General features: G+C 35.5%; 1 protein-coding gene across 4 annotated transcripts in view; it reads right to left on the bottom strand.

Annotated features, from left to right (window-relative positions):
- Positions 1-4,039: 4,039 nt before the first annotated feature.
- MYT1 (myelin transcription factor 1) overlaps positions 4,040-15,832 on the bottom strand; it is a 187,781-nt gene continuing 175,988 nt past the window's right edge. For all 4 annotated transcript variants that reach the window (XM_031951842.1, XM_031951844.1, XM_031951845.1 and 1 more), the window contains 2 exons: positions 6,964-7,107; positions 4,040-5,955 (listed from right to left, as the gene is read on the bottom strand). In XM_031951842.1, coding sequence (XP_031807702.1) covers positions 5,815-5,955; positions 6,964-7,107 — 285 coding nt within the window. In that variant the 3' untranslated portion in view covers positions 4,040-5,814. The remainder of the gene's footprint in view (positions 5,956-6,963; positions 7,108-15,832) is intronic.

The raw sequence follows: 15,832 nt of genomic DNA, 5'->3' as shown, positions 1-15,832 counted from the left end.
CTCTTTCATAATTAAACTCCATGAGAAGACCATCCACAACTGGTAGATGGTTCACTTCCTTTTCTCTCGCCCTCTTGGGAACTCTTCTTCGATCTGACTTCTGACCTCTTTATTCGACCAGAACTCCTCTTTCCAAAGTCACCAATGATCTCTTAATTGCCAAACTGAATGGTCATTTCTCAGTTTCCATCCTTCTTGACCTCTTTGCAGGTTTTGAAATTATTGTTCACCCATCTTTTCCTTGACATTTTTTCTCCTTACATTTTCTTTTTTATTTGTTTCTTTCTCTTTTTTTTTTATTTTTTTATTTTTTTGCTGAGGCAATTAGGGTTAAGTGCACAGGGTCACACAGCTAGGAAGTGTTAAGTATCTGAGGTCAGATTTGAATCAGGTCTCCTGACTTCAGGGCTGGTGCTCTATCCACTACACCACCTAGCTGCCCCACCTAAAGATATCTTAAATTCAACATGTACAAAACTGAACGTTTCCGTTTCCCTACAAACATTCCCTTCTTCCTAACTTTCCCAAAATGGTGGATCTTCCTGGTCTCACACCTAGGCTCACAATCTAGATGTCATCTCCAACTCCTCTGGAGAAAGTCTCCCACTGCTCTCCCCCATATCTAATTGGTTTCTTCTTGTTCCTTTCTTATTCCTCTATTTGCTTCCATTACTCAACACAGTGTCTGGAACATAGTGTTTAATAAATACTTGTTGACTCAACTTATCCTAACCTCTTTTGAATTTCTTTCCAGTAACCTATATTACCCATTTGAGATTCTGCTTGCTATCACAGCAAATCTAATATACACTTCTTTCTCTCCTCAAATACTACCACTATATTGGTAAGAAACTCATCACATCATTCCTGGATAGGAATGTAGATTTGTAGATTTGTCTCTTCCTAACTCAACTCTCTCCCTACTCCATCTCTTTTCCACTCAACTATCAAATTGATCTTCCTTGAATGGAAGACTGATCATGTCATACCTTCCCATTTACATTCAATCAATTCTCATGGTGAACCTATCATCTATCATCTTTCACCTCTAGGATTGAATATAAATTTTTTTATTTGAATCATTTGAACCTGACCCTTTTTACCTTTCAGTTTTCTTACACCTTACTTATTAATATCCTCTTTGATCCATTGATACTGGCTTGCTTGCTATTCCTCAACATCTGTCAACTTTGAATATTTTCCTTGGCTACTTCCCATGCCTGAAACCTTCTCCCTCCTCCTTTCTGTTTCTCACATTTCCTGGCTTTTTTTTTTAAAGGCATATTTACATTTTACATTTGTAGGTGGTACAGAAGAAAGAGTGCTAGATCTGGAGTGAAGAAAATCTGAGTTCAAATTCAGCCTCAAACACATATTAGCTACTGTGATCCTAGGTAAATCACTTAATCTCTGTCTCAGAGGCAGGTTAACCTCTGTTTGTCACTGTCTTTATATCTCACAAGATTAAAATGAAATATTTGCAAAACACTTTGCATATTTTAGGGTGCTATAAAGTGCTATGATGATGCAAAAAGCCTTTTCTAATCTTCTTTAGTCTTAGAGTCCATCCTCTGAGATTATTTCCTATGGTGTAAATAGATTGTTTACATATAGTTTATAAGTTGTCTTCCCCTCTTCTCCTTCCTCTCCATTAGACTGTGAACTGTAGAGCCCAGATTGTCTTTTCTTTTTTCTTTTGTTTTGTATTCACAGTGCTTGGTGCAAAGAAGTCACTTACTAAATATCTGTTAGCTTGAGTTAACTTCAATTTGTTATTTCTAAAATAAGGTTAAAAGAACATGGAAAAAGTCCATGGGAAGGGGGAAAAAAATCAAACCAAAAACTTTAACCCTGCACTAATTCTTGAATAAAGGAGAGATATTTGTTGGTTTGCTTTCCCTAGATGTGGTCTGATCATTGCTGTTGACTCAGTTTGGACACACCTAATGTCTCTGAATCCAGAATTAGAGTAAGAGCCCTTGGCCCATCAGATTGGCATTATTTAGAATTAAATGCTTCCTTTGGTTCTTCCTCTTCAAAGACCTGCCAACTATTTTTGTCTCCTGTAGATAAGGATTTGCTGATAAATATTTATTAACTGGCTGGTGAAGGGGAAAATGTATGCAGTAAATTTTAAAATTTGATCTGTATTATTTATATTTTCATTACTTTCTTAAGACTAAACAATCAGTAAAGCAATAAAAATTAAGTCCTGATTTATAAAATTTCTGATTTTTGAGGTGAAATGTTCATAGTGAAAATTTAACAATTGCCTCTTGAATTTACAGTACCTGGATCTTGCATAGCCTTGCTTGTATTATTATGTCTTCAGATCAGAAAGTTCTCAAGTTCTTCTAGATTGAATTCAATCTATTGTTTCTAAATCCCACAAGTACTGTCAGAAAGCCATGCTAATGCTCACTACTACTGTTTTCATGAAGTTTTTCCTGTATTCTACCTTAATTCTCATACTTTTAGATCACTTTCTTCTTGTCCTAAGTAGTTACTAAAACTTCTCTTCTCAAATTAAACAAATCTAGGCCCTTGAGACTTTAAAAATTCTGTATTTTTCAGTTCTAGTCAGATTAACAGCAGTCTGGGGAGTTTAAATGAGGATTTCCACGTGCAAAAATATAGCACAATAATTCCTAACTTTTATCTATGGAGATCTCTGATTGATTTGTTTTTGTTATGAGGTTTTAAGTTCTCACTTTAAATCTTAAGTGTTAATTCTAGGGACTAAGTCTTTAAAGAATCAAAAGAACCAGCTGGAAAGGTCCATTGGAATCTAACCATCCTAGTGCTGTGTATGATCTGGAAATGAGGCTACTACTCTTGAATGGATAAACTCTTGGTTCTCCTTTCCCTCTCCTTCCACTGACTCCCAAATTTTCCCAACATAAAATCAAACAGGCTTGGAAGGAAAATGAAGTGGCAGGGAGAGGGTGGAAAAAAGCAAAAGATAAAATGAGTTTTTCTAAACCTAAATATAAGTTTCTTTCCTTTTTTTGTTTTAGCTGTATCAAGAGATAGATTTAGAGCTGAGAAAATAATCCCAAGAGTCATCTAGGCTAACGCCCATATTTTAGAAAGAAAAATATGAGTCTTAGAGAGGATGACCATGCAGATTGTAAATGGCAGTTTTCTCTGGATACTTACAGTACCTTCCACTCCTCTCCTTTTAAAAATTCACAGGAAAAAAGTCAATAAATAACATTATAAAGTCAACTTATCATAGTTTTGGCAATTAGGTTACAATATTAATTTAACTTTAAAAAAGACCAGGGCTACTAAATTCACAAACAGAACTGGGCTTTTATTATGAAACAACCCTGCAAATATATCATGTAGTCCTGTGGATTTAATACATTTCCTGAGGAAGGAGGATCATAGTATGAGTTGTCACAGAATAACAGGTAGCCTGCCGTTACTTTCAACGGGACTGTTTATTATTGAAATATCAACAGTATTCCTTCACAGAAACAATTACTCAGTCATCACAGAACTGACACACAAACATGACAAAATAAATACACCCAGAGCACACCTCATTTGAATTAAATATTAAATAAATAATAAATACAGCATCTTTGTTTCCTGTTATCAGTGTCTGAAACAATAGAAACCCAAAAAAAGGGGGGGAAAAGAAAACTAAAAAGTGTCTCTCTCAGATCCCACCCCTCCCATGAAAAAAACCCCAAATTATCAAAACTTTTCAGTTACAAAATATCTTTAAAAAAATCCCATTATTAAAAGAATAAATAACAAAATATATATAAAATAACTTGGTTGCATCAAAATTACAATTAGGAGCCATATCAAGATTTGTTTTGCAAGTGTGGACTCTACTATGCTCAAAACATTGTATTTTTCTTTGTTTCCATCTATTTTCTTCTCATGGTACCCTGGTATGGTATCTAGTTTAAAATAGTATAAAATTAATAAATAAAAATGTTAAATAAATAGCAAATGTTAACATAAGGTATTGTGAATATAAATTACATACATCTTGCCAAAATTAAATAATTTACAGAATAATCAAACTAACTACTTTTTTTCTTCCAGGAAGTGCAATTTTCTACTTTTAAATACTAACTCTGAATTGCAGTCACCATCAATTTGGACTCTATTTACATGTTAAGAACATTGTGTTTTTAACACATTAAAATTTTCTTTCCCTTATTTATTTATTTATTTATTTGCACCTTGAATGGATTCTTAAAAGAAGTATAATCTTTGTGATACTGTATTTGGAAATTAATTATTGACACATCTAATGTCGTCCTACTCCCCTATCCCCTTACCCTTCATCCATCACCACCCTGTCATCTATGGCCCAGAGATCAGTTCTACCTGACAGCAATTTCTCCTAGGGAATTCAAGCAACAGCTTGGCTGTGCAGTGGATCACAGTGGCTATTCAGAGAGCCTGAAAAGGTAAAGAATGTCATTCATATACTGTGACTCTGTGGGATTCTAGTTTAGCATCACTCTTAAACTTCTGAAAAAACAGCAAGTGCCTCTGTATTGTAGTAGAGATTCTGGTTGCCTGTACTATCTGGAGCATAAGGAGTAGGTATGAAGGGTAGAGAGTAGGGTGGGCTTTGGGCCAACACATCAAGCATTTCTTTACAGCCTTGGAAGAACCATCCCTTTGATTCTCCTTTGTTCCTAAGGATGCGAAACTAGAGGTGCATCCCTATAGGAACACTGCGGTGGTTTCAGTTCTTTAAGTGAGAAGTGGGCTACAGTCATGGAGTGGCGGACTAAAGGGATTCTTTGGAAGATCTATACCCAAATTTTTCTCTCTTGGAACAGTGCTTTTAGTCCCAATAGTCTTGCCAAAAAATTATATATATATATATATTAAATTAAATAAAAAAAATAACACAATCTGCTACCAATCAGAGACACCGTCTCTGCTGCACCCCTTTGGGCCTTTGCACACTGTATCTTTAATCATGTCTAAAAATATTTTCCTGGTGCTGAGATGTAATCTCTCCCACGAGCAGAATGGCCTTGACAAGTAGCAGAACCAGAACTCTAGGGAAGCAGATCTCCCAGAGTATAGACAGTGGACCCTGACACACTGAGCATTGGTGTGAAATATCTGGCGCTGGTCTAATCCTAAACAGCTATTTTCTTGTGGTTACGACAGACAAAGGAATACTGTAGTTGCAAACTCCAAAAGCTTCCCTGAGAACCTTTTCCATTGCGTTTTCCACTGGAGATTCAGAACTGCTCTGCGGATTTCTTTTAGAAAATAAAAATAAAGGACTTTTTTTTTAATACTTCAGTTTTCACCCTTCGGCTATCCGAGTACCTTCAGGTTTGAGGCCTTGAGGAAGTTCATATCAAAAGGTTACTTGCAGCTGTGGTGCTGCATTACGTCAGCACAGGATTGCGGATGAATGGGGAAGGGGGCTATATCTTCAGTCACAGACATCAGGTGTTTAAGTTGGTCAGTCTCTTAGGTAACATTGAACTCCACATCTTCCCCCTTTGGATGCTTTCTCCTCAAGTCCAAGCTCTTCAGCCAATCATAGGGTGCCATCCTGGATGCCCATCTAGTGTGTTGCCATGAGTAAGAAAACCCCCTACCATCTGCAAGAGGGACAAGGAGGTAAATAATAAAATGGAGTTTGATTCAGTTCTTCTTATAAATGGCCTCTCGGTTATATTTTGGTCCTTTTCATTCATTAAACAAGTTTCACAACTTGTAAACCTGAATACTTGGGAGTGAAGGTTTTTATCTTCTAATAGCCTTTAGTTAGTCATTGATCGTTTGATGTGGGTCTATGTTGTTCCTGAAGTACTAGACCTGGATTCCCTTGACAGCTTGCTTGATGCTCTCAAGTAGGTCCTTGTTTTCTGGGTTCTGGTAGCACTCTTGGTTGGTGTACATGTCAGTAAGGGTGTTGACATAAGCATCAAAATTCTGTTCACTGATTGGATCCTAATTTTAAAACAAAACAAATCCAAGTTACCTGTGATGTTGATATTTATTACCTGTTCTTCCCCTACCAAAACTAGACTACAGTGGTTTTCTGGGCATCATTAACTTGGAAATGGAGAAAACATAAATAATGGAGGAGACAAGAGATATAATAACCCCCATCACAAACTATGGTGAAAGTCTCTAATTTCTACTGAGAATAAAACAAAACAAAACAAAACAACCTCTCCAGGTCCCTATTTCTCCTCTCTTCTTTCTTTTGCCACCTCCCTCCCCATTTACCGAAAATTATTTCTTAGAAATGGAGAACAAGGAGATATTAGCCCCTTGTGTTTTCCTGACTTGAACTAATTCATAGAATCCCATCTTTTTTTTTTTGTAGCAACACTATGGCAAAATGATCTCTGCCATTGAATCTCATTAAATTAAGCCGAACATGCTGTTTTAAAAACTATTATTTTATTTTTTTTGTCTGCAAGCTTTTCAAAGAGGAATAGGAGCTGCCTCCATTCTAACAGCAACTGTGAGATGATGATGCAAAATTCTAATCACTCCCCAGCTCCCTTTGGTCCATCTAAGATTAAAGATCTCATATGCCCTGTTTGCTGATTGTAATCACTGGTCCCTGAAGAGAACAGTGGATGTAAGGAAAGAATCAGCAGAAATAATACAAAAGAAACAGTTATTTTAAGCTCCAGATACATACGTTCTAAGAACTCCAAAAGTGGAGATACATTATCTTGGCCAAAATATAGGCTGCCCCACCATGTAGGCTAAATTTCTATACTTGCATTTCTTTGAAAGGGGGAAAATACATAAGTATACATTGAAAAATAATACTAATTATGGGCTACATTTATATTTTATACAAAACAAATTTTTGTGGGGGAAGACAACATAGATTTGTTTCAATAAGTCATGTCAGTAGGATACAGAGATAAGTTCCAGTTACTTTAACTCTTGATTTGTGCAATTCCAATGGACTGAGTTATTGTGAAGGCTCCCTACCATGTGTGGAAGGCGGATGTTGGCTAAACTTTGGATGAGTGCCTGGCTCAGGCCAGAAAGCTCCAGGAACAAGGCTTCATTCTGCTCCTCAATGATCTTGTTTTCTTCCTCAATGTTTTTGAGATTTTTCTCCATGGTGGATATCTATTCAGTGAAAGAAAATAAAAGAGGAGAAAATTAATCATTTCTTTTTTTTTTTTACCTGTCTTCACATTATTTATCCATATGTTTCTATTAGATATTAAACACAGTCGTGCATCCTTTGGTCTCACAAGGAAAGGAGGTTTGGTCCAGGCTCACTCAGGTTTCCCTCAGGGGCAGTGGAGTGAATGAGTGTTCCCCTGGGGATGAGCACCAGTAATCTATCATTCTGTGACCTTGAAGGCTAAAGAAAGGGAAAAAATGTTAACTGGAACAAATACCTTAAACTTGTCCTCCTAAGCATCAGTTAAGGATACCAGGTAACTAGGGAGAGGGTGAATAAAGACAGGGCATAGGAAAAAAAAAAAGATGGGCCAGCATAGAAGTACTCTTTGTTCTGATATTTTGAACAATATTGTTACAGAATTTAGACAGTTTAAAATTATTTGTTTAGACTTTTAATTTTCACTAAAACAGGCTTCTTCATGTTATGGGAGTGAAATTGAGTTGTTGGGGGTTATAATTTTACACCACAAATTTTGGGATCAGGGAGTTATAATCTGTGTCAACAGAAGGAAGAGCCTCCTAGATGGACTACCAAATCCTAGAAATATTAAAAAGACATATCATTTTGTAATCTCTAAGGAAAAGATAGGTTAATTTGGAAATTCAGAAAAACTTGGGGGTTCCTCAAAGGTCCCCAAAGGATTAAAAACAAAGAAGTATCCAAATTACTAGCACAATAAATCTGTCTAACTTTAGAGTCAGAGAACTTCAATGTTAAATGATATCTCAGAAGAAATCTAGTCCAATCCATGCCTGAACAAGAACTTCTCTATAACATTTCATAAAAGTGGACACCTAAAATCTAACAAAGAGTTCTGGTGACTGGGAACTTAGAAATATGAGTAATTATATTTTATGTTTTCTTCTATCCAGTAATATTTTAAATTTTCTAAAGTGCTTTATTTATTTTCTCTCATATGACCTTCTCAACAGTCCTGGGACATAGGTATTATTTTTTGCTCTCATTTTACAGATGAAGAAAGTGAAGTCAAAAAGTTAAGGAAATTTCCAAGATTCTAATAATAATAATAACAATAATAATTTATTATTAATAAAAATTTGAGGCAAGATTTGAACCCAGCTTTTCCTAATTCTAAGTTGAGCAATCTATCCACCATGTTTCTTACCTATCTCAATTCCTCCCCAGTTCTATCATTCCATTTTTGGATCACTCATTGTTAGAAAATGTTTTCCTTATATGGAGTTAAAAACTAATCCTCTGAAAATTCTAATCACTATTCTTATTTCTGCTCTCTGGGGTAAGGCAAATGAGTTTTAGTAGCCATTTCTATATGACAGTCATTCAAATCCTTATAACCATTATTGTTTTCACCTCACTCCCTCTTAAACCTTCTCTTATTTCAGTTAAATATCCCTAATTCTGCCAACAAATCCTTTCATGAATTTTTTTAAAGATTCCCCTTGAAAGTTACATTTCCTTCCATTGCTCATATTCTATCCTAACAATGTCCTTCCGAGGCCTCTGGAATGACATGGAATCAGGACAGAAGACAGCAAGAATTTCACCTCCACCTTTATGGATAGTATGTTTTTACTGTGGCATTAATTTTTTTGACTACCATGTTACATTGTTAACTCACATGGAGCCTATAGTCCTCAACATCTTACCCTGTGCCCCTAAGTCTTTTTCACATGAATTTTTATTCTAGTCATATATATCATATCCTGTATTAAAATTTGTGTTCTGTATCCTAATCATGGTGTGAGGATTAGAAACTAGTAATTTAACTCAAGGAGGAGAGTTAATACAATCTAATTCAACATGGGAATAGAATAAATAGTGTGCAATGGGAAGAACATTGGATTTGGAATCAAAGGAATTGGATCCAAATGTGACTTCTGCCATTTACTAGATGTATTATTTTGGACAAAGCATTGAAACTATCAGGCCCTCATTTTCTTTACATGGAAAATAATGCTGTACTAGATGACCTTTAAGACCCTTTCTAACTTTTCCTTAAAATAGTCAGTAGTATCTATTTAAAACCATCAGCAAGCATCATACGTAACAGGGATAAACTGGAACCATTCCCAATAAGATCAGGGGTGAAACAAAGTTACCCACTATCACCATTACTATTCAATATTGTATTAGAAATGTTAGCTTTAGCAATAAAAGAAGAAAAAGAGATTAAAGGAATTAGAGCAGGTAATGAGGAAACCAAATTATTACTCTTTGCAGATGATATGATAGTATATTTAGAGAACCCTAGAGAATCAACTAAAAAACTATTGGAAATAATCTACAACTTTAACAAAGTTGCAGGATACAAAATTAATCCACATCAATCATCAGCATTTTTATATATCACCAACAAAATCCAACATCAAGAGATACAAGAAGAAATTCCATTTAATATAACTGTCCATAGTATAAAATATTTGGGAATCTATCAACCAAGAGAAAGTTAGGAACTATATGAGCAAAACTACAAAACACTTTCCACACAAATAAAGTCAAATCTAAACAACTGGAAAAATATCAAATGCTCTTGGATAGGTTGGGCGATATAATAAAGATGACAATACTACCTAAACTAATCTATTTATTTAGTGCTATAGTGCTATACCAATCAAACTTCCAAGAAACTGTTTTACTGACCTAGAAAACAACAAAATTCATCTGGAAGAACAAAAGGTCAAGAATTTCAAGGAAATTAATGAAAAAAATCCAAATGAAGGTGATCTAGATGTACCAGATCTAAAACTATATTATAAAGCAGCACTCATCAAAACCATTTGGTACTAAGAAATAGAATACTCGATCAGTGGAATAGGTTAGGTTCACAGGACAAGATAGTCAATAACTATAGCAATCTAGTGTTTGACAAGCCCAAAGACCCTAGCTTTTGGGATAAGAATTCCCTATTTGACAAAACTGATGGGAAAATTGGAAACTAGAATGGTAGAAACTAGGCATTGACCTACCTAACACCGTATACCACACATAACACCTTATACCAAGATAAGGTTGAAATGAGTTCATGATCTAAACATCAAGAATGATATTATAAACAAATTAGAAGATATTTACCTCTCAGATCTGTGGAGGAGGAAGTAATTTGTGACCGAAGAAGAACTGGAGATTATTATTGATCACAAAATAGATAATTTTGATTATATTAAGTTAAAAAGGTTTTGTACAAACAAAACTAATGCAGACAAGATTAGAAGGGAAGCAATAAACTGGGAAAACATTTCTACATCCAAAGGATCTGATAAAGGCCTCATTTCTAAACTATATAGAGAATTGACTCAAATTTATAATAGTTCAAGCCATTCTCCAATTGATAAATGGTCAAAGATATGAATAGACAATTTTCAGATGAAGAAATTGAAACTATTTGTAGTCACATGAAAAGGTCCTCCAAATCACTAGTTATCAAGAAATGCAAATTAAGACAACTCTGAGATACCACTACATATCTGTCAGATTGGTTAAGATGATAGGAAATGATAATGATGAATGTTGAAGGGGATGTGAGAAAACTGGAACACTGATACATTGTTGGTGGAACTGTGAATGGATCCAGCTATTCTGGAGAGCAATTTGGAACTATGCTCAAAAAATTATCAAGCTGTGCATACCCCTTTGATCCTGTTGTTTTTCTACTGGGATTATATCCCAAAAAGATCTTAAAATAGGGAAAGGGACTCACATGTGCAAAAATGTTTGTGACAGCCCTCTTTGTGGTGGCAAGATTCTGGAAACTGAGTGGATGCTTATCATTTGGAGAGTGACTGAATAAGTTATGGTATGTGAATGTTATAGGATATTATTGTTCTATAAGAAAGGACCAACAGGATGATTTCAGAGAGGCCTGTAGAGACTTACATGAATTGATAGTAAATGAAATGAGCAGAACCAGGAGAATATTATACACAGCAACAAGAGGATTATATGATGATCAATTCTGATGGTCATGGCTTTCTTCAACAATGAGATGATTCAAAACATATCCAATTGTTCAGTGATTAAGAGAGCTATCTACACCCAGAGAGAGGACTGTGGGAACTGAATGTAGTTCACAACATAACATTTTCACTCTTTTTGTTGTTGTTTCCTTGCATTTTATTTTGCTTCTTTTTCTTGTGCAGCATGATTTCTTCCATGTTTAACATATATTGAACTACTTGTCATCTAGAGGAGGACATGGGGGAAGGAGGGAAAATTGAAACAAAGGGTTTTTCAATGACTAATATTGAAAATTGTCCTTGCATGTTTTGAAAAATAAAAGGCTTTAATTAAAAAAAAAAAGACCCCTTCTAACTCTAAATCTTGGATTTCAAGGTCTCTTAGGAAGCTTATCAAAGATTGAATGATCTCCAAGATGGAAGCAGCTGGATAAGGAAAACTCAAAAAGATATATGGAATTCCTTTACATCTAGTGCAAAAGAAGAAAAAGGAAATTGAGGTCTAGAGCAATTAAATTAGCTGCACTAGTGACACTGCCTACTGCCAAGAGAGGAAGTGGCTGAAAACCAGGGGAAGCACCTCCACTGGTATGTTTGATTATCAAGGCAGAGTATCTAAGCATTGATCCAAATGGGATTATGATGAGGGAAGAGTCAGGATTGGGAAAAGGTAACTGAAAAGATCTAGTTTAGCTGATGGATCAGATATGTCAACATGCCAACAGAGGGGAAATATAAATGACTAATTAATCATCTTATAAAGGCTCTTTATGTTCCAATAAGGTTTGAATATTGGTCTCTCAGCTTAATATACTAGTCTATTCTTGTCATTCTCTGGGGAATGGGTGCTGTATTTCTCCCATGTTTATTACCATGACTTTCTCCAAGTAGGATTCAATAACCTCTTTTGTGTCAAATTCATGTTGGTACATAGAGTACCAGTTTTGCTTCCCCCTTTTAGAAAAATAACCTATATTAGATTTTTAAAAAATGCCTTTGAGTAACCAGATAGGAGAATGAACCATTGAATATGAGAATGGGGTGGGGGTGGGGAAGGGGGAGAAGGGAGTCCATTTCAGCTTCCCCAGCATTTTCTGGATTGCTAGCTTCAAACTTGGAGAATTTCTGCTGTTTTAAACCAGGTGATTGTTTCATGGATATGCAGAACTACCTTTCCCAAGATGCCCTATTAGAGTTCAAACTATTTGTCCTTTGAGGTCTTTTGCATTGTACTCTCTCTCCCCAGGGCAGAATACTACAATAACACAATGTGATCTAAGGCCATTACAATCAAGGAAGATTTCAGAGGGCCTCAAAAAAAGATTTACAGATACTGAAAGACTAGGTAGCATTGAGCTGTTGCTGCCGTTACTCGTAATTTTCTTTCTGGCTCCTGGGTTATAATATTTCCAGAGCTATTAGGGAATGTGAAGCTTAGGTAAATGAGCAGACTTGGAGGGGTGCCTGGCTTTAGTTGGAGAGCTCCAGGAATAGGTTTTATTTCTATTTCTTTATAATTGATTAAGATCCTTCATAAAGCTAGTTAAAGTAAACCATTTTTATACAGATTGTTGAGTAAAGAAAGACCATCTTATGAGATTATTTGCAAATACCATAGTGCCTACATATTCTTTATGCATAACAATTTATCTTTGGAGGGAGACATTGTTTGAAGAATTCTACAGGATCACAAAAATTCCCAAGAGTTCAAAGGATGAGTATTAGCCACATTTTGGTTATTTACTATTTCCCCTCCTTGCAAAAACCTCAATTATTTCCACCCCCTGCTTTTCTTCTTTTTAATGTTCAGGGACCACAGTCATCTGAATGCAACCCTCCCCTCCTTGAATTACTTCTCAGTTCTTCGATTTAGTCTGCATTCTCACCACACAGATTTCTATAGATACATAGTATGATGGATATATCTAGGAAGGTCTCCCGGCAGATCCCATTAGCCCAGTAATGAATTGCTTCAAAAGTCATTTTGCAAGATGGATGATATTCAGGATGATGGGATTCAGTTGTGTCTTCAAGCCATTCAGGATGAGATTTTTGGAATTTGGTAAACTCTCTTGTGTTCATAATACCTTGTATTATATTGCCTTGGGTGTAGGTAGCATGACTTTTTTTTTTGATAGGGAATGGTCTGGATTCATGATTTCATTATTATAGGGATTTTCAGGTGACGAATCTCCCTATATTTGTAGTTGTATTTCATCAGTACAAATCAATATAATACTCGGAAACTTATAGTCTTTAAGAGTTGTAACACTGGAAGGTTAAATGTTTTGTCCAGGGTTACACAGCCAGTATGTATGAAAGCCAGGGCTTGAACCCAATTCTTCCTGACTTTAAACCAAACTCTCTATCCTCTTGTTGATTTAAGTGCAAGCACTGTATCCATGTGGTCTTTTTCCATCATGAGCCCAGAAAACTCATGTTTTGAGATTGTGATAGTCTTGGTATTCACATCTCATCAGTAGCCTCTGCCCTTTTGGAGGACAGAGCAAAGAACTCACCCCAAAGCCTCTTTTTAAAGAGAGTTCTCAGGCCAGTCATTTTTTTTATTTCTCACCTGTATATACCCCTTTGGATTGTACTTCATTGTGCCCCCACACCAGGTACCTCTGCTTGTGTCTTGTCTTCCCTCATTAGAAAGGAGAAGATACTAGAGGAGGGTAGAGACTGTCTTCCATTTTTATATTTATATCCCAGCACTTAGCACAATGCCTGGCACATAATTGGCAGCTTATTGACTGACAAACTCTCATCATTTTCTCATTAGGTCTAATACTTCCCATCCCACTCCAATCCAGTTTGATAACTTCCTAGTTCATCCTACTGGAGCATTTATAATCCAGATGATAATATATATACATATATATTTAAATAATAGCTTTTTATTTTTCAAAATACATGCAAAGATAGTTTTCAACATCCATCCTTGCAAAATCTTGTGTTCATATTTTCTCCTTCTTTCCTCCTTCCCCTAGACAGCAAGGTTAATCCAAACATATTTCCACATTTATCATGCTAAAAAACAGATAAAAAATGAGAGAAAAAAAACAAGAAAGCAAATTACAATAACAAAAAAGTGAAAATACTATGATGGGATCCACATTCAGTTCCCATAGTCCTCTCTCTCTGGATGTAGATGACTCTCCATTACAAGTCTATTGGAATTGGTCTGAACCAGATTATAGTTTCAGTAAACCACTCAACATCCTCAAATTCTTCCATTGATTCTCTCCATTTTCTTAGTTTAATAGAAAACTGATTCTCTCCTTAGGACATGACATCTTTTACAACTCTTTCCAATAAAACCAAATCTTCCTACTTCCCACAATCTCTAGGAGCAGGAAGAGTGGACATGCTCCTTGAGCTCATTATCATTTTCAGACTATTTGTTCACTATTGCTTCTCCAAGATGCTTCCTTTTTTGAAATCCATATAGTTTCTATCATCTTCTCTCTATCCATGTTGCTGTCAATTACCAATATCCAGATCATTATCCCCACTTTCTTGATGTCTTTAGTTACTAGTTCATTGTTCTTCTCTTTACTCTAACTCTTCCCAGCATCCTCAGAGACTTCAATATTCATTTTGACAACCTCTTTGACAACCTGAATCTCACAGTTATTAATTCCACCCACCATCTTTTCTATCTATTCAGCCATACATCTATATAACCGTATCTTAAATTTCACCATCTGTAAGAATTGTACTGCCTCCAAGATTCAGATCTATGAAATCTCATCCTTCAACCATAATCTCTTATCTTTCCACATTTTCCATTCTCACCCGCAATAAGGTGGAAAATCACCTACATCATGGTTTCTGGGTCCTTGATCCCTCCAATCCTGCTCATTTCTGCCACTGTGGATTTACTTGCTTCCAGGCTTGACTCTACAATAAGGCACTTTAATATTTCACTAGTTACTACTTTAGAATCCTTTGATGCCCTGATTTTGTGCTATTTTGGGCCTGCAAGTCCTAATTATTGGATAACTTCTACTATCCAACATCTCCATTCTTCTTTCAAAACTCTTGAGAATCTCTGAATTCAGTCATTGACTTTCCACCAATTCAAATGGATTTTTAACCAATATAAATGCATGGTTCATTGTATAACCAAACCCTTGCTATTGCTACATAATTCTTATATCCTGTTCTGATCGACTCCCCAGCTTATTTACCAAAGCCACTGTTTCAAACTTTTCTTCACATCTATTGCCTCTAATGTTACCCTTAATCCCTATACTTATAGCTTGGTGTGATGGATAGAATATTGGAAGTTGATTATAAAAATCTACCTCCAACACTTGCTACCTCTGTGACCATGGGCAAATCTTATAATCTTTCACTTGTTTTCTTATCTGTATAATGGAAATAATAATGATACTGATCTCACAAGGTTATTGTGAGGATTAAGTGTGTACACATATACACAGCATTTATATGTATATATACATATATATATATATATATATACACACACATATATATAGCACAGAAAACAAATATGTAAAGCACTTTGCACTTGAAGAACTATATAAATATTAGCTATTATTATTACTTTCTTGCTTCATTGAGAGAATGTGGCTACTTAACACATGCCTTCTCACTTGGCCCCTTTTCACTACTCAAAATTTCTCAGGATAACTGCTACATTGGTGCCTTTAAACTCTCTTTCAAAACCCTTTCCATATCTCTTTTTCAGCTTTTT

Source organism: Sarcophilus harrisii, chromosome 2, assembly GCF_902635505.1.
Source record: "Sarcophilus harrisii chromosome 2, mSarHar1.11, whole genome shotgun sequence".
Classification (NCBI taxonomy): Eukaryota; Metazoa; Chordata; class Mammalia; order Dasyuromorphia; family Dasyuridae; genus Sarcophilus; species Sarcophilus harrisii.
Note: the sequence above shows the minus strand (reverse complement) of the source record. Positions and strands in the feature narration are given on the sequence as shown.